Here is a 22,788-nt window from a genome sequence, read left to right as displayed (position 1 = left end):
CATGGCAGCTGAGGGGAAAGAGGTAGTTTCTTATTCTATAATTTTTATTTTATTCTTTTTAAAGAAATGGGATTTTGATGGAATAAAGCCCCCCTCCCACCTCAAAACAGCCTCCCGCAAAGCAGCCCTATTTATCCCAGCATGTATCTGTATGGGAGTTGGAACTGCGTTTACATATGAAACGGTTTGAATTTTATTAGGCTCATTAGTCCCCCTTCACTGCAAAGTTCCAAGGTCGGCTACAAGCAATAAAACATGCACCTGTAAAGCAAATAAAACAGTTCTATCCATAAATACGTAGTTAAAAAAACCTTTCCCAATATAAAACAATGGAATGTGGAATTGTACTTTATAATTGAATAACTGTAGATTTCGAAGTGACCACAAGGGCCGTCTATCCCCCTGCAATGCTGCAACAACTAAAGCATCCCTGATGGATTACCATCCAACCTCTCCTTCAAAACCTCCAAGGAAGGAAGAAGTTCCCCATCTTCTGACGGAGACCGTGCCACTGTCCAATGGCTCTTACCATCTAAAAGTTCTTCCTGATGTTTAGGCCAGAATCATAGCTGTCGACGTTTCCCTTTTTTAAAAGGGAAATTCCCTTATTCTGAATAGGATTCCTCAGGATCCTAGAGGAATCCAAGGATCCTCAAGATCCAAGAAAAGGGAAAAGTTGACAGCTATGGCCAGAATATCCTTCCTTGCAACTTGAAGCCATGGGTTCAAGTCCTACCCTCTGGAGCAGGGGAAAACAAGCATGCTCCCTCTTCCATGCCCTTAAGATATTTGAAGATGGCTATCATCTCTCTTCTCTTCCAGGCTCAACCTACCCAGCTCCTTCAACCGTTCCTCATCAGGCTTGGTTTCCAGACCCTTGACCACCTTGGTCGCCTTCCTCTGCACACCTTCCAGCTTGTCAACACCCTTCTTAAAACGTGGCACCCAGAACGGGGACACAATATTATTCCAGGTGTGTCCTTGTGGGGGGGGGGGCGGACGTTTTACTGCAGTAAATAAGTTTATGGACTCTTTCTTCAACCCGTCTCAGGAGTACTTAATTGTACAAGTGAGGATAGCAGATTTTTGCCCCGCTTCAGGACGGCTCCCGTTGGCGAGCTTGGCTTTCGCGCGCTTTTTCCTCCCCTCACGAGGCGGAGCAAAGAGAGGCGGACTGAGGCGGAGGCGGAAAGGCTCCTTCCCCTCCCTCAGGCCCGCTATCATGGCCGGGTCGCTGGGCGCCCGCCTCGCCCGGAGCCGCTTCTTCGGCGGCTTCGTGTGCGGGGCGGCGCTGGGAGCCGCGGCCTCTGCGCTGGCTGCCCGCAAACTCCTCGGGGAGCCCCGTCTCCCACCCGCGGCCCTGCAGAGCTCCGTGGCCGCCGCCGCCGCCTCGGCAAAACAGCAACCGCCGCCGCCGCTGCCGCCGCCTGAGGAGGGTAAGCGAGCGAGTGCGCAGGCGCAACTGCCGACCCGGCTTGCTGGCGGGAGCGCTGCTCTCCGGTCACGGCGGCTGGAACGATGGCTGAGGGCGCCCGTTGGCGACGCGCGGCTGAGGGGGAAAGTGGGGCCTGCTATACAGAAGGCAGCCCTCAGTCTGCGCCCGCAGAGCTTTCCACTAAAGAACATCATATAAAAAAAGGAGACCGGAGAGGAATATTGCTGATATAATGCTTACATCTTTTTCTTTTTGGTAATAAAAGGATTAGCAACAGCTAATTTCGACAGTTTCGGGAGAATTTGAAGAGTTTTCTGTTTTCCCGCCGGGCACCGGTTTGGGTAGCATTTGGGCGCCATGTTTAAAAAAAACCCCAAAAACTTCTCGTGTTGTTTTTGACGTTTTTGCTGTTGATTTTTCTCCAGCTTTTTCCGTGTTGTTTTCCTGGTGCTTACCTTTTACCTTATTGTTGATCTGGCGCAGTTTCAAATTAAATAGGAATATGGGAAGGTGCCTTGCACTGAATCGGGACCGTTGCGCCATCCAGTTCAGTATTGCCTACACGGACTGGCAGAGGCGCCCCAGGGTTTTAGGCAGATCCCATTGGGGACTGAACCAGGAATATCCTGGGGACAGCTTGTCTTCTACCAGGGTTTCCAAAACTTGGGGCTCCGCCTGCTTTTTTGGACTACAGTTCCCATTATCCCGGACCACTGGTTCTGCCAGCTAGGGATTATGGGAGTTGTAGTCCAAAAACAGCTGGAGACCTAAATTTTGGAAACCCCGTGTGACTAAGCTGATTATCACTCTTCCCCGAGATCAGACCAAAGGCTCATTTAGCCCAGCATACTGTTTTCTACAGTGGCCAGCAGTTGAAAATGAAATGTTCACATTTCCTCAAATGCTTACATTTCTCTTCAACACTTAAATATCTTTTTTTAAAGAGAAAAAAAACAGTTTATCTAGATTAAACTTTTAAATGGGACTCCTGGTGGTCTCCCATTCTTCTGTATCCATCTTTATTTAAAAATTTCCCTGTAACCCTCTTAGCGATTTCTAAAGAAAAAAAGTATTGCACAAATTTACAGTGAATTTGCCTTTCATTAATATGGCATTGTAGACCCTTAGGTGTCATGCTAGTTACATTTTACAGCATGGTCTGAAAAAATTGTGCACAAGAGAACAAAGCATTTGTTTCTTTTATCTATTGCTTTCTGTTTATAACAATTTATGTTGAAATAAGTTGTTTTTAAACATTTGTTCGCTTTTGTTTCTGCAAAAGTAGTACGTTTTTTAATGCAAACAACTGGGTTTTTTTTAACAATGCACAAAAATCGAACCAAACAACCTGTGGTTTGTTCCTGAATTGTTAAATATAAACTGAATTAAAAATAACATCTGCCACTTTTCTCCCTGTATACATTGAAAATCAATCAGCACTGTATTGAGAAAGTGGTTTTGTCTGGCTGTATCACACCAGCAGTAAATTGCTAGCAATGACATATTTTTCATTTTATGGTGGCTTTAAGTGTATTTGTATAACTGTTATCAAAAAATCAATCTGAAGTGGTGGGCGAAAGCTTACAAGTACACAATAAGCCCACATCACTTCTCAACCCAACAAATTTAAAATGTTTTGTGTTTTGAAAGGATAGAAAGTTTTTAATTTTGTGATAAGTGAAGTAGGCTCTCATCAACCTCCCTTTCAAATTCTCTGTTGTTGGGTGATGCCTGGGTTGGTCCTATCTCTTTTTGTGGCAGGACTCCTCTGCGGTTAGAACACATCAGACCAAAAGTCAATCCAGCCCATAATTCTGCTTCCATCAGTAGCCCCCACATACCTCTGGATAAGCTGGCGTGGTGTAGTGGTTAGAGTATCAGCCTTGAACTAGGGAGGCCCAGGTTCAATTTCCAGTTCAATTATTATTTACTATTATTTATTTTATTTTGAATTGATTCTTTTGAATTATGGTGCTGGAGGAGACTCTTGAGAGTCCCATGGACTGCAAGAAGATCAAACGCATCCATTCTTAAGGAAATCAGCCCTGAGTGCTCACTGGAAGGACAGATTGTGAAGCTGAGGCTCCAATACTTTGGCCAGCTCATGAGACTCATGAGAAGAGAAGACTCCCTGGAGAAGACACTGATGCTGGGAAAGATGGAGGGCACAAGGAGAAGGGGGCGACAGGACGAGATGGTTGGATAGTGTTTTCGAGGTTACCAACATGAGTTTGACCAAACTGCGGGAGGTAGTGGAGGACAGAGGTGCCTGGCGTGCTCTGGTCCATGGGGTCACGAAGAGTCGGACACGACTAAACGACTAAACAACAACACAATTTTATTTTGAAACGTGTATAAACCATTTAACATTTCGAAAACCACAAAATATTGTACAAAAGTTCAGAATAAAAGTACATACTGTAATAAAATAACACAAACCAATACAGTATACTATAAATCGTCGCCTGCAGACTAATCTGGGAAGGCCTGGGTAAAAATCAAAGCTTTTAGCATGTGTAGAAACCACATGGTGCAATACTTAGTGCATGCCTTATTTCCAGGGCAAAGGTGTTCCAGATAGTAGAACCCACTACATTAAAGGCTCTGCATTGGGTAACATTGGGTAATCAAGATGGATCACTAGTACTTACCACACTGTTAGGAGGGCCTTCTTGGGAAAGGTTCTTGAACGGGTGATTGCAGACCAGATCCTGGTGCTCTTGGAAGAAACTGATTTTTTAATCCATTTCAATTGGTGTTTAGGCTTTTGTTATTATGGTATGCATTTTTGTGTTTTTATATTATAAACTGCCCTGTGATCTTCAGATGAAGGGTGGTGGGGAAATATAATAAAATAATATTAATGATAATTAGATTATCACAGTGACCAGGCAAGAAGCTCACTGGGTGGTCATGGGCTAGTGATTCCACTTTTCTCTCACCATAACCTACCTCACAGGGTTGTTGTGAGGATTAAAACTGGTGAATTTTTAATCATTAGTTCCACAGAATCAGTTGACTGTACTGAATGCATAGTTCCTGGTGAATACAATCCATGAGTGAGCTATGAGGGACAACTAACAGAGACTTCCTTAATGGTCTTAGTGATCAGGCAATTGAGAAGCCAGGCAACCCTGAAGGTACTCTGGATCCCAGTTGTTAATGGCCTTAAAAAATTGATGCAAGAAACTTGAACTTGGCTCAGTAACATAAGGGTCGCTAGTGCAAGCTGATAATCATTGGTGTTACTTGCTGGCAGCAGTCTGGCTCCATCAGCAGTCAAGCTGCAGCATTTTGTACCAACTCGAGCATCCCAACCTGGCCCAAGGGTACCCCTTACATAGAGCACATTGCAATAATACTGGCACCATCCATGTATGTGGTGCTTTGCATGGAAAGAGAGCTTAGCCTCATACACTTGAAACTACCATAAATGAAAAGGGTTTTGTAAGACTTGGGTAAATTCTCAGTTGTTAATGGGGTTCTTAGGCATTTGACACCTTTCTGGCTACTCTTCATTGGGAGATAACAAACCCCACATGTTCTGGCCTTAAAACTCTTTATTTCTCTCTTAGAACCCATAACAGAGACTGTGTTGGAAAAGTATGGATTTCCTGCAGCTGGAACACAGATCAGACATTACACCAATCATGCATTATCTTATGATCAGGCAAAACGAGTGCCTAGATGGGTGATTGAACATATTTCCAAACGTAAGACTTTGGGTAAGTGAACTCTTGTGTGCATTTGTTCATTGCTTGTAATTAATTTATTACTTGTGGGTTAGAAGCAATTCACTGGCTGTGCACGAGTAATAGGACCTTTGTTTGAGAGTAAGCCTCACTGAGCATAGAGGAGCTTCTGAGTAAAAAATGCATAGGATTCTTCTGTCAGGTGGGTAAATTATGTTTTCCACATAGACTAGCTTTCAATAGTCTTGTAAAGAGCACAAGATATCATAGATGTGGTTGGCAGAAGTGGCTGGGCAGGAGGTACAAAAGAGGGATGCTTTGCCTCTATGGATCAGGGCATGAGAAAACTGAACCTCACTGCCTGCTAGAAGCCAAGCTCAGCCAAAATTTATAGATCCTGAAGAAAGCATATGTGAGCATGAAGGTGCTTCTTGCTAGCCCAGAAATATTATTTTCATCTATGGGTGAGACTTCAAATTGATACAGTAGGTGCAAGATAGATAGTGGATGTCTGTGGAATTTAAGAGCATATTGTATGGATGTCTACTAGTTTTGGTGCAAGCTTGTAGGCATTTTATCCAATGTAAGTAACCCCTTCTTTTTGTTTATCATTGATATGGACTTGTTCAGTCAATGAAGGCTTTCATTTCCATGTGATTCCTGCCCTTTCTACATACTCTTCCCTTTGTGACCCTTAAAAATGTGGATCTCTGCAGGCAATGTAGAGTGATTGGCAAAGTGCACATGATGTGTGTAGGAGTAGAGAAATCATCTGAGGCTTACCAGATTTCTCGGTGAGAAACATCAGTAATAGAGGACAATCTTCACTGAAAGACAGCTCACCTACTGGTTTTTCCTTGCAATGCAGAGTTTCATGGGAGTCTTGAATGCACTCCCAGCTCACACAGGATAATAATGGAGATCAATAAGCCTTGTCAGTGCTCCATGTGAACGGACTGTATTCTAGGATATTGTTTAGGATTGCTGTTTATTTTGCAGTTTTGTCAGTTGCATTTAGTATAGTTTTTGTTTCTTTAAAAAAGAAAAGGTTTGCTGAACAACTTGTTTTTGTTCCTCAGGCAATGCAGACAGAAAACATTGCAAATTTAGACCAGATCCAAGCATCCCTCCAATATTCACTGCCTTGAATGAAGACTACATCGGGAGTGGCTGGTCACGAGGCCATATGGCACCAGCTGGGGATAACAAATATTCACCAGTAGGACTGCTACTTAATTCTTGGCTTGTTGTTTCTTTGGGGGGGGGGGGAGAACATTAAAACCAATTTGTACATCATGTTTTCAGCAGAACTAGGCAGTGGTTTAAACATGGGACTGGAACAGAATCCATGGTTCCTAAAATCAATGACAGAGCTGTGAAAGTGCTTTGAGAGAACTGGAAAACATTGCTAACCCAGCCTTCTCCAGTTTGGCGCCCAACTGACATTTTAGATTACAACTCACATTAGCCCCAGCTAATATGGCTGTTGATTAGAGATGGTGAGAGGTACTCCAGAACATCTGGAGACCAACAATTTGGGGAAGACTGTGCTAGCCGTAGTGACCAGGGGGAAGTGGGTAATTTAAACAGCAGATTGAATTTGAAGGCACCGGTTTTGAAATGTAATATATCATGTAACAGAATGATGTTGGGGCACTGTTGTTCTGCGTGTAAATGTATTAGAATGTTCTTCTTAGTGGTTCTTGCTGAAAGAGATAAACATTGACAAATGACCGCTTTATTCTGTTTCATTCTGAGCCTTTAAGTAGGTCTAGGTATCTATCCAAAATTTAGTTTACAATTCTTTTTTCTTACAGAAGGCTATGGCAGAAACATTTTATCTATCCAACATTGTACCCCAGAACTATCAGAATAATGCTGGATTCTGGAATAGGTAAATTGCTACTAGATTAACTAAATTCAAGGTAAAATTTTGTTTAGTGATATTTTAAACATTTTAATAATGTGTCAGCCTAAACTGGAGAGAGGGAGGCAAGGGAAGAAGCACCAAAATTGAAGAAATAAACTAGAGAAACTATGTAGCTTTCTCTGGTGAGAAGCACACATATTAGCATTCTGGTCATCTAGCCAGAAAGCTCCTATAGTCTGTTTATGCAAAGAGAGAAGTGCTGCCCAGGGCAAGTGGCAGGCATATTAAGCCTTAGTCCAGGGTTCATATATTTATTTATTGAGATTTATAATATTTCTCTTCCTGAAGGCATACAGTGCACGGCATTTTAAAGCTTACAAATCCAATGGAATGGAATGGAATTCAATTAATTAGACACACACTAGCACAGAAATAGAATTAGCTCGCTTCAAGCAGGGAAAACAGTATGATAATGGTTTCTGTTAATTTGGTAGCTACTAATGTGGGTGAGTCCAGGAATGGGTCTCTGCCTACTATTCATTGTAAACAGATACACTCTGACCTCCTCTTGCTGAGCATGTTGGAAACAAAACACTGTTTCTACCAATCAGCTTGAATATAAAAGGTGCAAATAAAGTATTGGCTTTTTAAAGTATTGACTCTGCATGCTGCAAACAAAGCATTTCCACTAATAGCTTCCCCAAGGTACAGACCAAACAATAACACAAGCATGTGCAAAGATACATATGAATGGAAGCAAACAAGGCAGAGACCTGATTTGTGATCTGGTTGCCGAGCTAAAGCGCCATATAGGAGTAAACTGAAGATTAAAGCTCACATTTGCTCATCATGCTTACTTAATATATTTAGCTTGGGAAATGTTATCCCATCCCTAAAATGCGCCACTGCCCTTCTCTGTTCTAGGTATGTTTGGAATTCCCCAGCCCCAGACTAGTCCATATCTTTAAACTATTTTGGCTTAATTTCAGGCTAGAAATGTATTGCCGGGAACTGACTGACAGATTTGAAGATGTCTGGATTGTTTCTGGACCTTTGACGTTACCTCAGATGGATGATGATGGGAAAAAAAGGGTTGTGTATCAGGTAAGCTATTGAACCTAGCCATATAATTGGAACAAAGTCCTCTTGGATTTTGTTGGGGTTTTTCTGCCATGCAGGTTTTCTTAGGAGTTGAACTGGATGCAGCCTTGGAACTGCATGTGCGAGAAAGGCAATAACAACCGGTGGTAAGGTTGCACGATTTGAGGCCTTATGCTGTTGAGTAGTCCTTTTGAATTTGCTTTGTGGTCTCAGCTGATGAATATAAATATGGGATCATGTGCATAGAATAGGTCCAGTGGCCCAAGTAGCAAAATTTAAGTCACGTATTGTGAGGAAGGAGTAGTGACAATTTGTGGGCAGCAAACAGAACTGAGTAAGAACAGTAAGAGGCAATGCAGTGCACGCCATCTCTGCAGGCATCAAGTGGTGGATTTTTAACAGAGCTGTGCTTACTGTGTGTGAAACAAATCAAAATTATGCATCCAGAAAAGTGAAGTCCTGTGACTTGCTTAATATGATGCAAGTAATGTTGTGAATTCTAGAAATACGAGATTAAAATACGCTTTACGTTTAAAAAATAATAATGCATAGATTAATTATTTTAGCTCTGATTTATAGCAATATCCTCTTCAAGCTCACTTAAATTGTTTTCAGCCAGTGGCTGTGCACTGTTTAAAGTTAACTATTAAATTAATGGCTTTATACTATTGTTTTTGTGTTTTTGTTTTGCCCTTATGGACATGTGATTATTTTTAGATCTCTTAAGCAAAGAGAGGAACTCCCAAAGTATTGCTTATTGCATTGCTCCTTGCTTGGGTTATGTTACCACTTACTTCTCATTACCAAATAAATTAATCTGAAGCTGCTGCTATCTGTTGGCTGAATTTGGTGTGTCTCAAGGTCTGTGCCATCGTTTTGTCTACCTTTGTGAAGCATTTGTTGCAAATACAGATTGATGACCACACTTGATATTTGGGAGACACATTTGCAGAATATAAATGTGTGTCTGAAAACGTAAAAGAGAATGCCAACAGGAAGAATCTCTTCTGTGTCACTGGAGAGGCAGGAGCAGGTTTTCCATCTTCGTCCAGAGCAAATCAAAATGACAGCTTCTTGCTTTATATACTGCTGTTCTCTGGAGAATGTCAGTTTAGTGACTTTTGTCTGCTAGCAGATCTTTGTTTCTAAATGTGTCTTTTTGCAATCATTTTTCCTCCTACATTTCACTCAGATTTAACCCATATTAAATGCAAAATTTATAATTTTGTCACCCGTAATTCCCAGACTCTGGATTCTCCCCCTTATATTTGCTTTATATTTCATTGAGAGTCTCTTATTTGAGGGGATTTCATTGCTGAAGTATATGGACAGACTTGGATCTTTTATTTTTAACCTATGTTTATTTTAAACAATGAGAACAACTAGATAAATTACGAATAAAATGGAATATGTTTAGCAAAAATAAGAATTCTTTTGCAAACAAGACTGTAAATAGTATCACTCTCACAAATGAATAAATAAAGTGCTGCTGTGAGAAACCATATTAGGCGGCATCTCTATGCACCAGGTGTGAGGAACTTTTGGCCCTCCAAATGTTACTGAACTACAACTCCCAGCAAGCACAGCTATCATGATGATGGGAGTCGTAGTTCAGCAACATCTGGAGGTCGAAAGGTTTCCCACACCAGCTATGCACAGTTTCTTGAGAACAAAGTCCTACAGGACTCAGGCTTACTTCTGATTAGATATGTGTAGAATTGCACTGTTAAATATACTTCCTCCATGAAACACATCCACCAGAAAGCAAGATGGTCAGACGGATTATTTCCCATGTTTAATTTTGGCACATTAAAAACATTATAAGGTGATTTTTATCAGGTTTACATTGTGAATCTGTTGCTTGGATGTAGCCCACTGTTTATGAGCGCTGTTCAGAGGCTCTTGCTGATGTGTTAATGTATTGGCTCCAACTGCCTGAGGCAGCATTGGCCACCAAAAATGGCTTACTGGCTTGGATTTGTTTTAAATAAGCATGGATCAGATTCCTAGCTTTTTCCCCTGAGTTGGAGAATGCCCTGGATTGCCTCCCCCAACTGATTTAAAGTGGATGAAACAAGCCAAATAAAGAAGGGAATTTATACAAGCCCTCTAGGCAGGTCATTCTCTTACAGAACTGCCCTTACCCTTTAGGAGGGGATTTTCCAACTACAAAGCCTTAAATCTAAATGGCTTGTGAATTAGCTGATTAAGCATACACATTAATTAATGTCTGCCTTGTTATTCAATTATAGCTATTCAGTTATGTTTGCCTTTCACTGTTAATGATGTTGAATTATTCTGTTCACTTTATTTTAAAAATGTGAATAGCATGTGGATAATGGGTCTTACCAAACCTACTGCATGCAACCTCAGGATTTTTCATTCTGAGGAAAGTCAGATCATCTACATTTTAAACAATTATGCTTCTCTGATGGATTTCTCGGGATGCTGGGGAATCATACTTTACTAATTATTGATCTGAAAAAGATTTGAGTACAACACTGGGGACAAACCCTCCCCCTGGCAGCCTTAGCAAGCTGTTGTGGGCTTTTATCAAATATTTTTAATTGAGTTTTAATGACAAGGTTTTTTAAAAAAAACAACCACAAACTTTTTTCTGTCTGTCTGTCATAAACAGTTTTTAAAGAACTTTGACCAGCTGTTTTCACTGAGGGGTTTTCGGAAGAACTTAATATAATTTTTTCTAAGAAAGAGTTTAGAAGATAGATACTTGTTCGAAGAAAGGAGATTCCGACTAAACAAGAACTTTCTGATAGTAAGAGCTGTTCGACAGTGGAACAGACTCCCTCAGGAGGTGGCAGACTCTCCTTCCATGGAGGATTTTAAGCATAGGTTGAATGGCCATCTGTCATGGGTGCTTTAGCGGAGATTCCTGCATTGTAGAGGGTAGGACTAGATGACCCTCGTAGACTCTACAATTCTAATATTTCTCAAGAATTACAGGCATTTTCTCTGCAAATATTCTGTACATTTGGGGGGATGACTTTACAAAAAGCAACCCTGTATTACTAGTAGCTTTTATAGCATTGTGAGAAAATAAATAAGTGATACACTAACAGTACCAACTCATAATTCTGCTAAGAAATTTTGTATGCTTTAAAAAAATAAATTATATGCTGATGGGGAACAAGAGAGTGTGATAGACACAGTAGGCAGATTTTCTATTTAATACACAAGATTGGAATGATAAACATCCTTCCAAAAGAATAACAATGTCTGAAGGAGGGATGCAGAATTAATATGAATGCTAATAATATCTCCTAAGAATATGTTATCATTTTCTCATTAATTTCAAGGACAATTACCTTAAACAATGAAGGCAGGACACAATACATTTGTTGCTGCCTAGTGGTACTGTCTACACTTTTTAGGGGGACACAAAAGGATTCAGTCATATCCAGGTCAAGAGAGATGTCCTATATTTCATTGGCTTTCATGGTTTTCCTATTTCAGTACATATGACCAAAGCGGGAGTAAATACTGAAGTAACATCAAGCAGAAGCCCCTTCGGAGTCTAGGTTTCACTTCATGCTAACTTGGAGCTCCCTGAAGTCTCCTCCTGATACAGCCTTCTGAGATTGAAAAGCTGGGTAAAAAGGACAAAAGCAGTAAAAAGCACCCAATAACAACAGTAATCCAGAGAGTAATGGAGTAGTGGACACTTCATATTGTTTTAAGACAATTGTAACCAGAAAAATAAATCTAATGAAGAAGCGAATTCTGCACAGCGCCAATGTTAGTTCCCTTCTGTAAAGGATGTTTATAATAAAGCTCAAGTGAACGGGCCAGGCCTGAGGTGATATCTGTTAGAATAATGTTATCTTCAGGAAGTTATTTAATGGTCAGTGTCATCGCTCAAGTAACAGCTTGGGAAAACCAAACACTTCATTGGAGACGCTGTACTCAAGGAAGCCACAGGCTTATTCTGAAACAAGGATAGTGTGTCTAGAAATCACTGCACAGTTATAATGCAGTTAAATTATTTTTTTGGACCCCACCTTCTCGTTATTCTGGTCTTAGATAGCTGATTAAACAAGAAACAAGGATAGTGTGTCTAGTAATCACCGCACAATTATATTGCAGTTAAATGAATTTTTGGACCCCACCTTCTCGTTATTCTGGTCCTAGATAGCTGATTAAAAAATGAGTATCAATAATGTTGTCTGTGGCTCACTTTGAAAGTTAAGATAATTCCTCTGATTTATGTGTTTCTAAAAGGCTACAATTCTAAGGTCATGCAATGAACTTGACTAAAATTTGATTCAGGGCAGACCAGTGTAGCTGTATGTCCACATCTGTGGTGGTCATCACTACCACAGAATGTTTTGATGGCCTGTAGCACCAGCAGCTTTAAAAATGGATTAGATCACTCATAGGGGTAGTAGGCTTACAGGGGATTGCTATCTCCATCATGCATTTGAGCTCCCCTGAAGCACCTGGCTGGCCGCCATTAGAGGCAGAGGACTTGGCTAGATGGCTCTTTAGCCTGATTTGGTATGGCAGTTCTTGTGGCGCAGCCTTGCCTGCAGCGGAACAACATAGTTTGTGGATGAGGTGGAATAAGGTTATTTTTCTGAGCCTACAGAGTTCCACCAAGATTTCAAGGATTCTGAAGTACATTCGGGAAGGAAAGGGTCACTGGGGCACACAGAGTTTCTGTGGATGTTGTTTTAATGCATCTGACAACATTGCCTCTGATGCAAGGCGAAGTGTGCAGCGGTGGATAATGTGTGCTGGCAGCTAAGTCTTGATGAAATTTGATTTCTATTGACCGTACCCTGCAGAAATCTCAGGTAATTGCCATCTCTGAGGCAAAGGTCCAGTGATATCCACTAATTTTGTTTACAGTGGCGGCATTGCATTGCCCAGTCACTAGAGGGCACTGACTCACAAAGATCTTGATATATTTCTTCTTACACTCTGCCTGTTTATGTTGCCAACAGAGCAAGTATCTTTTTTTAAAGGTGTATTTCTCTAATAGTTTCTTCAGGTGACTTTCTCTGCTACAGCTGGAGAAGGGTTATATGATAGCTGTTTATATATGTTGCTAAAAGAACGCTTTGTCTGGGGAACAGTTGGCAGGCAAAGTTCTACTGTTATGCTTTGCATTACCAACTTAAGGGAAAGGCTGGGTGAAAATACATTTTTCTTCTAAGTTTTAAGTGGTGGGTTTTTCAGTGACTTTCTGGAAGCATGAAACACTACTTGCCTCTATGACCCATTTGGATTTGTGTATTGGAAAACTTGATACTTTTAGAGAGTTCTATGTATTCTCTGTCCCATAAAAATGAGGCCAGTTTTGTGCCATACAAAACCCACATTTTGTATATGGAAGATGTGATGTTATTCAACCTTATCTATTTCTTTAGGGTGGGAGTTAGCTCACATACTCCCAGAGATACCACTTACAATTTAAAAAGCGAAGGATAAATAGGGCTACAGTGTAATTGGTAAATTGGTCAATGAAAGTTGTAGTTGATTAATCAAAGGTCACTTATAATTCATAGGACAACAAATTTAGACTAGTTTTGCTTTTTAAATACTAATTTTGTTTGGAAAATTACAATAAGATGTTAAAGGTGGTGTTTCTTTCTGACAATTGGAAGTAGTTTTTGTTTATCAAATATTAAAATAATGTCAAGGTTGCAGGTTTGATCCCCATATGGGACAGCTGCATATTCCTGCATTGCAGGCGGTTGGCCTAGATGGGTTCCTTCCAACTCTATGACGCTATGATCTATGAAAAGTTATTTTACTTTTGATATTTCAAAAAAAAGCACTTACATTGACATTTGGGTAATTTGCTGATTTATCTAAATGTAATCAATAAATAGTTTCAAAGGCAGATGATTATTCAATTGGTTTTCAGTCATAGTCAGTGCCTAAATTCCATTGAAATAAATGGGTCTTAACAGTGCAATCCAGCACAGTTACATTGCTTTGATCTCCTTGAGAACACAGGAAGCTGCCTTATACTGAGTCATACCATTGGTCCATCTAGCTGTTTTTGCTTGTTTGTTTAGTCTATGCTGTCTAGTCAGTGGTAGGGTTGCAGAGGTTAAGTCTTCCCTTGCCCTACCTGGAGATGCCAGGAATTGAATCTGAGACCTTTTGGCCCTTATAGCTCAAAATAATGATGACTAAACATAGGATGCACTATAATTACTTAACTGCACACCAGCTTTTCTTTGAATTATGCCTTGAATGTTAAAACCCCATCATATCGCCAGCATTTATTCCCACCACCAAATGCTAAGTTCAAATAAATGTTTTTGTGACACCTACAAGAAGTTCAGATTTGGGTTTGGGTCAGGTCGTCTACTGATGCCAGTTTAATGGTTGTGCAGTAGCCATTGTGAACACAGTTTGTTTGGGGTAAGTTATTTTGCTCCCAGGTAGGGTAGAATAGGAAAGGGACGCGGGTGGCGCTGTGGGGTTAAACCACAGAGCCTAGGACTTGCCGATCAGAAGGTCGGCGGTTTGAATCCCTGCAAAGGGGTGAGCTCCCGTTGTTTAGTCCCTGCTCCTGCCAACCTAGCAGTTCGAAAGCATGTCAAAGTGCAAGTAGATAAATAGGTACCACTCCGGCAGGAAGGTAAATGGCGTTTCCATGTGCTGCTCTGGTTCGCCAGAAGCGGCTTAGTCATGCTGGCCACATGACCCGGAAGCTGTACACCGGCTCCCTCGGCCAATAAAGCGAGATGAGCGCCGCAACCCCAGAGTCGGTCACGACTGGACCTAATGGTCAGGGGTCCCTTTACCTTTACTAGGGTAGAATAGAAGGGACAATGGTTCCTGACGTTCAGTCCTATGAATAATGTGGTACGTGTCTAGTAAAGTTAGAAATGTTGGCCAATATTCCAGCTGAAATACACCATCAAACGATTCAAAGTCATGAGACCCATATTTCTGCAGCAGTACGAAATCGAGAGAAGCTATTACACTGGAACATTGTTCCAGGTATACAGTACTTTCAGTAATTGACACTGGTAGTGATATGCAGACACATTGTGTTTTTTGATGTGTTGTAATCATTCGCTTTGCACACTTACCTGTCATAGCAGATTGGCATTCTCCCTCTCTTTATTGACCTGTTGTAGCTGCTTTATTTGGGTGGGCTGCAAAATGGGAAGAGTTTCCGCAAAGCAAGTACTAAGGTTGGAACAAAGCCCTGACATGCTTATAGCAGGTGATGGGGCTAGCACCCCTCACTGTGAGTGCCCCAGAAATACTGCTTTCTCAGCCACAGGCTCTCATAAAATATGATTTAGCAGTGGCTAGTGAATTTGGGGCATTTATGTGGGTTAAGCATAGACAAAAACAATAAAGCAGCTCATTTTTTCCAGCTTTGAATAAATCACTCACAAGGTCCTGCTGCAATAAATCTTGTTGCTGGTCCCAAAAGGTTTCAACTACAACAGATGATCATAACTGAACAATTGTGGCTTACTGTACACATTTGGGGTGGCTGGTCCCTCCTGTCTTCAGGAGAGAGCATTTCTGGTTAGCCCAGGACAAAGCTTCACTGATGGAACAGACATGCCATCCTGGAATCAACTAGCAAGGAGACTTTGTTGAAAGCCTAGGTGTCACCTTATCTTAAATCAACTCTGGTAGAGGTACTTGTGTTAGATAGATCTGACATAAAGGCATGTCTCTGCTAGCTGTTCCTTTTTATACCAGTCTCAGCAAAATCAGAACAGTGTGTTGGCAAGCCACTCTCTATGGTCTCCCACAATACTGAAGTCTTCCAAACTAACCCAGTGGTGTCAACAAATCTATACATAGTAAGTTAGCAGAACAAAATTGATAGAGGTTCAGCAACATGTCCTGTAACTGTGATTATGTTGTGAATTAAACCACTTATTTCCTCCACCCCCTAAGCAATGCCTTGCTCTATTTCCTTATGAACTGTGTGTTTTTGGATCCTCTCTTTGTGCTAATGATAGTGCCATCTGGTTGCTACTGTGCCCATTTTGTGGAAGGTACTTAGTAGTCCATTTGCAGGACTCTGAGGTGGGAGGAAGACCAGTTATCTAGACCCATTCTAGATCCATTCTAGTTTCAGGAGGGAATGGTCCTTGGTTGCCCTAATGGATGACCCAGAAGAGGGACAGGGTCTGTGTGACCTTGTTGCTCTTGCTTGATGTCTCAGCGGTTTGTGATACCATTAACCGTGGTATCGTCCTAGACCACCTGGGTTACGCTGTGAGATGTGAGTCATGCTTTGAGGTTATTTTAAAAAAATGAAAGGTTATATAAAAATGATTTAAAATAAATAATATATATACAAGACCAGATTCCATATTTTTAAAGTTTTATTATTTTTAAAGACTGTTTTTATGTTTGTTTGTTTTTGCATTTTGTGACCTGCCATTTTATGATGAAAGGCTGGATACAAATCGTACAAATGAAACAGTAAATTAGATAGCAACTTCCACTATGTAATACTGTAGTTTGTTTTCATTTGTGCTAGCTTTTAAATCACAGCAAGTCTTTGACACTGTAAAAAGGCCACTGCTGTTCTCTGGCCAGACTGTGTCGCTGCTGCTGCAGCAGAAGATGCAAATGGTGACTCTCTCATCATCCCTTGTATGTGAATAGATGATCACAAATCAAAGAAGACATGTGTGCATGAATAGTTTTCAGATGCTTTCTGTTCACTTACCATAAGGGCATATGCTCTCTGTCTGTCTCAGTCAAGCAGCGAGAGAAATGTGTGTCGGATCTAAATTATGGAAATTGATGTGCAAGCTCTTGAGTAGAGCACCTACATCTAAAAAGCCACTAGGTGGCACTCGGGCATAAAATATCCAGAGTCCCATGCTTGAACCGCTTCTCAGAATGAAGACATTACTTTCAAAACTACAAAGACATAGCTTATGAACATGCTTTTATTTTTTCAGCTTGCTTGGGCTGAGCAATGATGTGGAACAATGCACATTACCTGTCTCAAAAATGCACTATAATCATAAAAGTCTTTTGCAGTGCCGTTCACATGGTGGGAGTTAGTCTCTTGTTCTTGTTGTTGCTCTGTCAGTTGATTGCTATTTTCGCTACTTCTGTGCAAGATACTGCTACCTCACATTACAAATAAGAAAGCACTACCATAGCTGATGGAAAGATGGAGGGCACAAGGAGAAGGGGGCGACAGAGGACGAGATGGTTGGATAGTGTTTTCGAGGTTACCAGCATGAGTTTGACCAAACTGCGGGAGGTAGTGGAGGACAGAGGTGCCTGGCGTGCTCTGGTCCATGGGGTCACGAAGAGTCGGAAACGACTAAACGACTAAACAACAACACCATAGCTGATCACATAAAAGTACACAGTCTTTAACCACTTTGTTGTGCTCCAGAGGCTCTGATGGATCCTTGTGGATGTCGGAGCTCTGTTCATGAAGGCAGAGGTGGTCCATTCCATTTCACCACTGGAGGCAAAACAGGAAGGTTCTGTGCTATGCTGCCCCCCCGCCCCAAGCCTCACTTCCTGGGGTCACACAGCAACGGCTTCTGGAGAGATCTCGTGAGATCTCGCTGGAAGTTGCAGCAGTAGTTGCACAACTCCACCTGTCGTGGGTGGAGCACCTGCGGGGGCACTTCTGCGCAGGATATCACCACCCAAGGCAGGCTGTTTCACTCCGCCTCATGGGCGAGCGGGTAGTACATGCAGAGACCACCCACTTCTCTCTCATGAGCCGTGGAAGTCCAGGATTCCATGCTGTTCACAAAATGGGTTCTGTAACTTTGAAAAGAACAAGAAAGCTACTATATCTACATAGCTGAGTGCTGTGTGTGTGTGTGTGTGTGTGTGTGTGTGTGTGTGTGACTCAAGACTTGCTACATGGAATGGAATGAAAGAGGAGGAAGATCAGTTTGAGAATTCCAGAATTTTTAACAAGCGTATCCTTCCAACTGAGCAGGGGATGATCCTCCATTGCCAATGATCTTCTCCCCTCCCAGCATATATCACCCTTTACATTTATTTATTTTTTTAAAATACATTTATTTATTTATGTCCCGACCTTCCTTCCAAAAGAGCCCAAGGCAGCAAACACATCAGTACTGGAACAGTACTGGAATATTAAAAATATCCTGAAAACTGTAATAAAACCATTATCTCAACCAGAGATCTCAAGGTTGCCAGGAATAGTTCCTTTCAGCCATCAAATGCCTGGCTAAACAGGAATGTTTTCAAATTGCTGCTGAAAGTCAATACAGTAATGAGGGAGGCAGACACACCTCACTAGGTGGCCGTTCCACAAACAGGGAGCTTACCACTGAAAAGACCTTGTCACAGTTCAATGCCAGCTGGGCAGCCCTCAGTGATGATACCACCAACGTGATGATGATACCGCTGGTTGTAGCATCTGAGATGGTTGATACAGTATTGCACAAATATATACTTCATATTTGCAACATGGAGCTCATAGTCACATGGAAGCAGTTGTTTTTTGGTTTTTTCAGGCCTTGCTCTACCCTCAGATATGTGCATACATGCTCCAGTGTGCTTTTATGTGCCTATTTAAAGCATTTTTACTCCCAGAGTAGCTTTCAAATAGAAATGCAGTCCTGTCTTCATGTAGTTACTGTTGTGAAAAAAGTTCCATAAATTGGGTGAAAACCTGCTCTCATATATGTGACTATATTATATAGCATGTGAAGCAGAATGTGTTGGTCCTAAGTCTGACATACTGATACTAAAACCATTTTGCTTTTAAGTAATCAGCTATGACCTGGAAAACAACTTGTGTGTGTTATGAATGAAAGACATCCATCTTTGGTAAATATTTTCTTTTCCTGCAATCACAGCAAATTTAGCACCTCTTCATTTTGATCAGTTTAATGGCAAATCAGTTGTATAGGGTACAAGAGGAATTTTTTGCAATCAGTGTTCTGAAACAATCTGTGGGGAAAAGACAAACATCATTGTTAAAAAGCATCTGTTTAACCATCCTGATAAAATGTTTTCCCCAAGCTTGGCAGTACCACTATAACCCAGTTTTAAACTGGTTTCATTGTCATGGCTCCCTTAAAACCAACCAAAGTAAGACTCGTCAGCTTTCCAGAAGATCAAAGAATCATTTATACTAATAGCAAACCTTCTCTGAGAGCTGATATCTATTTAACCAAAACTGCTATATCCATGCACAAGAGTGAGGTATCAGTAGACTCAGGGGAACCCCAAGGTTTGCAGAAGTCCAGAAAAAAGGGAGGGGAGACACACACCCCTTAAAAAAATAGCCCAAAGAAGACTGAACATGCTCAGTGATCTATGTGTATGTCATTATGCTTGTATTTTTGTATTTCTGGCTTTGCATTTTTTCTGTTTTGGTATTATTTGCTTGTTTTATTTAGTGTTTGTATGATGCATAAGTATAAATAAAGTAAAAATAAAAAGCATGCTTAATGGTCACAAAATGCTGACTGGCTGTTGTGTGGGGTGTATGTTAGGCTATGGGAAATGGAGGACAGGGGAGAAGCAAAGGGAATACAGTATCTTGGAAAAGGTGATGGCCCTGAACTGAAAACGCTACATTTTGTCACTTGTCCCTCTTGTTCTTTATAATTGAGACTGCTAATCTGTTCCCAGGATAACATAAAAGAAGGCAGGGTCACTGCTATTTAACCAGATTGTGTGCAGGGTAGACATGCTTTCACAGAGAATTTATGATGCTTTTTACTGTCTTTCTCCAAAATCTGTTCTTGTCTCCTTGTCAGACTTTTGAGAGATCTCACCAAGAACTCTGTAATAGATTCTTCTTCACCAGGAAATTTATATTTTTGGTCTTTTTAGTGCTTTTTTGACTATATTGTGCCTAATTTCCATGTGTTACAATAGGAGACCATTTCAAATAAATTCTTATGTACTATTACTTCAGTGTCATTGTTATAATAATCTGTTATATTGATTGCCTCTTGTACTATTCACAGATTCCATGGGCTTTGTCTTTGGTTTATAAACTATAGAAGGTAGTCATCACGTTTTCCTTTTACCATATTTCATTTATGTATTTCATGAATAGGAACATTGTCAATTATCAGCTTGAGTTTATTTTGGCAGCTCTACATGAGAGAACTGCAGCTGGTTTGATGTTGGGGTAGTGGAGTCTTCAGTATGGTGTTCCTTTTAATCTGTTTGGAAGCTGCACATTATGTAGAAAATTTTAGTTCTAGATATGGAAGGATTATGGCCTCCTTTCTGATGAGTTTGAGTGATATAATCTCTCTGCTCTGCTGATAGGTAATTGGAAAAGATGATGTGGCTGTACCCTCGCATCTTTACAAAGTGATTCTGGCCCGAAGAAGTGAAACATCCACAGATCCTTTGGTACTTGGGGCCTTCGTGGTACCCAATGACGCTATTGGCTTTGACCACCAGCTGCCGGAATTCCAAGTTAGTATTGAAGACCTGGAGAGAATGTCAGGCCTTGTTTTCTTCCCACAGGTGAATAAAACTAAAGACGTTAGAAATATCTGTGAGGTTGATACTTGTAAGCTGATGAGTTTGGAAGAGTTCACTCTGTACATCACCACTCGGAAGTTGCAGAGTGCAAGGACACTGGAAAGGCTGAGAAAGATCATGTCTGAATTACAGGAAAAGGGAATTGAGCCCGATGAATATCTCTTAAAGGTTTATAAAAAGAAGGAGGAGGAATTAGCAATGCAAAAGTCAGTGGAAGCTAGAGAAGGGAGATCTGGTTAATATAAAGAACTGTTGTACAGAGACTCTGCTACTACTAAGAAGAAAACTTGGACAAGCCTCCCCATTGGTTGTGTGCCTATGCTGAAAGTGCAGCACTTTGCTGAGAAATTAAAACACCTCCTGTGGCACAGGTTGGCAGTGAGACTTAAGGTCACTCGTTTGTGCCCTTTACTAAATCCATCATCAGTTGTAAGTTTTATTCAGAATCTCTTCTGGAATATAAGAAAAATAGAAAATGGTCACCTTGCGAATATAAGTAGACCTCTCCTAGATGTAACTTTCCTTTTCTAACAGGATGCTGTAGAAATGGTATTATATTATTTATATAATTCTTTGCCAGCTGTGATTTTTTTTAGCCTTTTCTTTGTTTTCATTCATCTAAATCTCTAGAAATGCCTCTTGAGAACAAATCCATTTGTAAGTGACTATTTGTATAAACTGACGATTCAAGAACCGGGGGACGGGGGCCAGTTCCCAAGCAAGTTTTTAATAAATGTTTCCCCAAGATTTTGAGTCTTGCTTTTATTCTACACACTGCAGGGGAAGGCCTTCTTAGAGAAAAATGTTATGTGTTTTACTTCAACCAGCATCTCTGGTTCTTTTGACAGCTAAGATATCAGTCTAAATGCTCGCAAGAACTTTATAGAGGAAACAGCCAGTTCCTACTGACAGGGTCCTCCTCCTTGATTCCTGTAACAAGCAAGATTGAATTCTGGGCAGTGACCTTTGCCACCAATGGCTGCTTGTGTTTCTCTGCTTGTGTTTGGACACAGCCTGCTATAATTTCAGGTTGTCAATAGGAGAAGCTTTGCTACATTGCTAGGTTTGCCCCTGTCTGTGATAGGGCTAGAGTGCAAGTAGCCTCGCTGTTGCCCTTGCTAACAAATGACACCATAATGGAATAAAAAATGGTAAGCTGCCAACACAGTGGGATCCTTATTTTTTAAACAATATGACTGATCAGATAATTTTGGCTATCAGCTGATGATATGTGGTCAATTGACTGGCATGCCAGTACTATTTAGTAGTATAACCCAGTTACAAATCCTACATTTCATGCCTACCTTTTCCTTCTTTGTATAAATTTCCCACTCTTGTCTGGTATATGAGGAGAGAGGGCCCGGATTTAACAAAGGAACCACAATCTAATCTAGCTAAAATTGTACAATAAGTGGCACTTAGTGTTTTTCCATGTTAAATATAAGGAGGATGCTAATTGTTATCGCCATTCCATAAAAAATTTGACAAGAGAATTAAAAAAGGATTTATTTAAGCTAGAACTTCAAATTAGGAGGAGTAAGGGTCATACATGGTATCGTTTCATGACCACTTAAATTTCCTTCCTTAAAATGCAATTCATCCATCTCATCCTGATCTATAAGGAGGCAAGCTGGACTGTTCAAACATGGAACACTTCATTAAAGTCAACAAATGTTGCTGGGGCTGCCTTACCTTGATATTAAAAAATTCACAATCAAACTTCAATGACTTGAAGTCACAGAAAGAACACTTCCTTGTATCGTTCTTAATAATACTGCCTAACAATAATAACACAGGTTGCTCTCAGATGATAAAGGACTTGGGTTTCCTCCAGAAAGAGCAAAGGAGCAACACAATCTCCAGCAAACAAGCATAGGAAATTATGGAACTGCTTTTTATTAGAACACAGACAGCTTACATTTTTATTCTCAAAGCGAAAGTGAATGTAGTCAACGTGGGCATTGCACTATACTCACAGCAGCACATGCAATGTTGACAGGCATGCGGCACACACACAAGAAAACCTACAGCTTCCCCTCTGCGCTTCCGTTGATAAGTGGGTAGGATGGGATGGGATTTTCCTCCCCATCATAGCACTGGGTTGGGAAGAGAGGAACCTGCAGTGAGGAAGAAGATATCGTGTGGAGGTGCTTCTCCCCTTTCACTCCCTTGTTACTCATACCCACATTCAGAAGAATGGAGATAGA

General features: G+C 40.9%; 1 protein-coding gene across 1 annotated transcript; it reads left to right on the top strand.

Moving 5' to 3' along the window:
- The first annotated feature begins 1,163 nt into the window (after nt 1-1,163).
- On the top strand, nt 1,164-21,328 carry EXOG (exo/endonuclease G). Its single transcript, XM_028750863.2, has 6 exons — nt 1,164-1,436; nt 5,011-5,160; nt 6,207-6,346; nt 6,945-7,021; nt 7,987-8,101; nt 20,360-21,328. The coding sequence occupies exons 1-6, from the start codon at nt 1,223-1,225 to the stop codon at nt 20,819-20,821; spliced, it is 1,158 nt and encodes a 385-aa protein (XP_028606696.2). The 5' UTR covers nt 1,164-1,222; the 3' UTR covers nt 20,822-21,328.
- The last annotated feature ends 1,460 nt before the right edge of the window (nt 21,329-22,788 follow it).

The sequence above is a fragment of the Podarcis muralis genome, chromosome 12 (assembly GCF_964188315.1).
Source record: "Podarcis muralis chromosome 12, rPodMur119.hap1.1, whole genome shotgun sequence".
Classification (NCBI taxonomy): domain Eukaryota; kingdom Metazoa; phylum Chordata; class Lepidosauria; order Squamata; family Lacertidae; genus Podarcis; species Podarcis muralis.
This window is presented reverse-complemented; position numbering and strand designations above follow the sequence as displayed.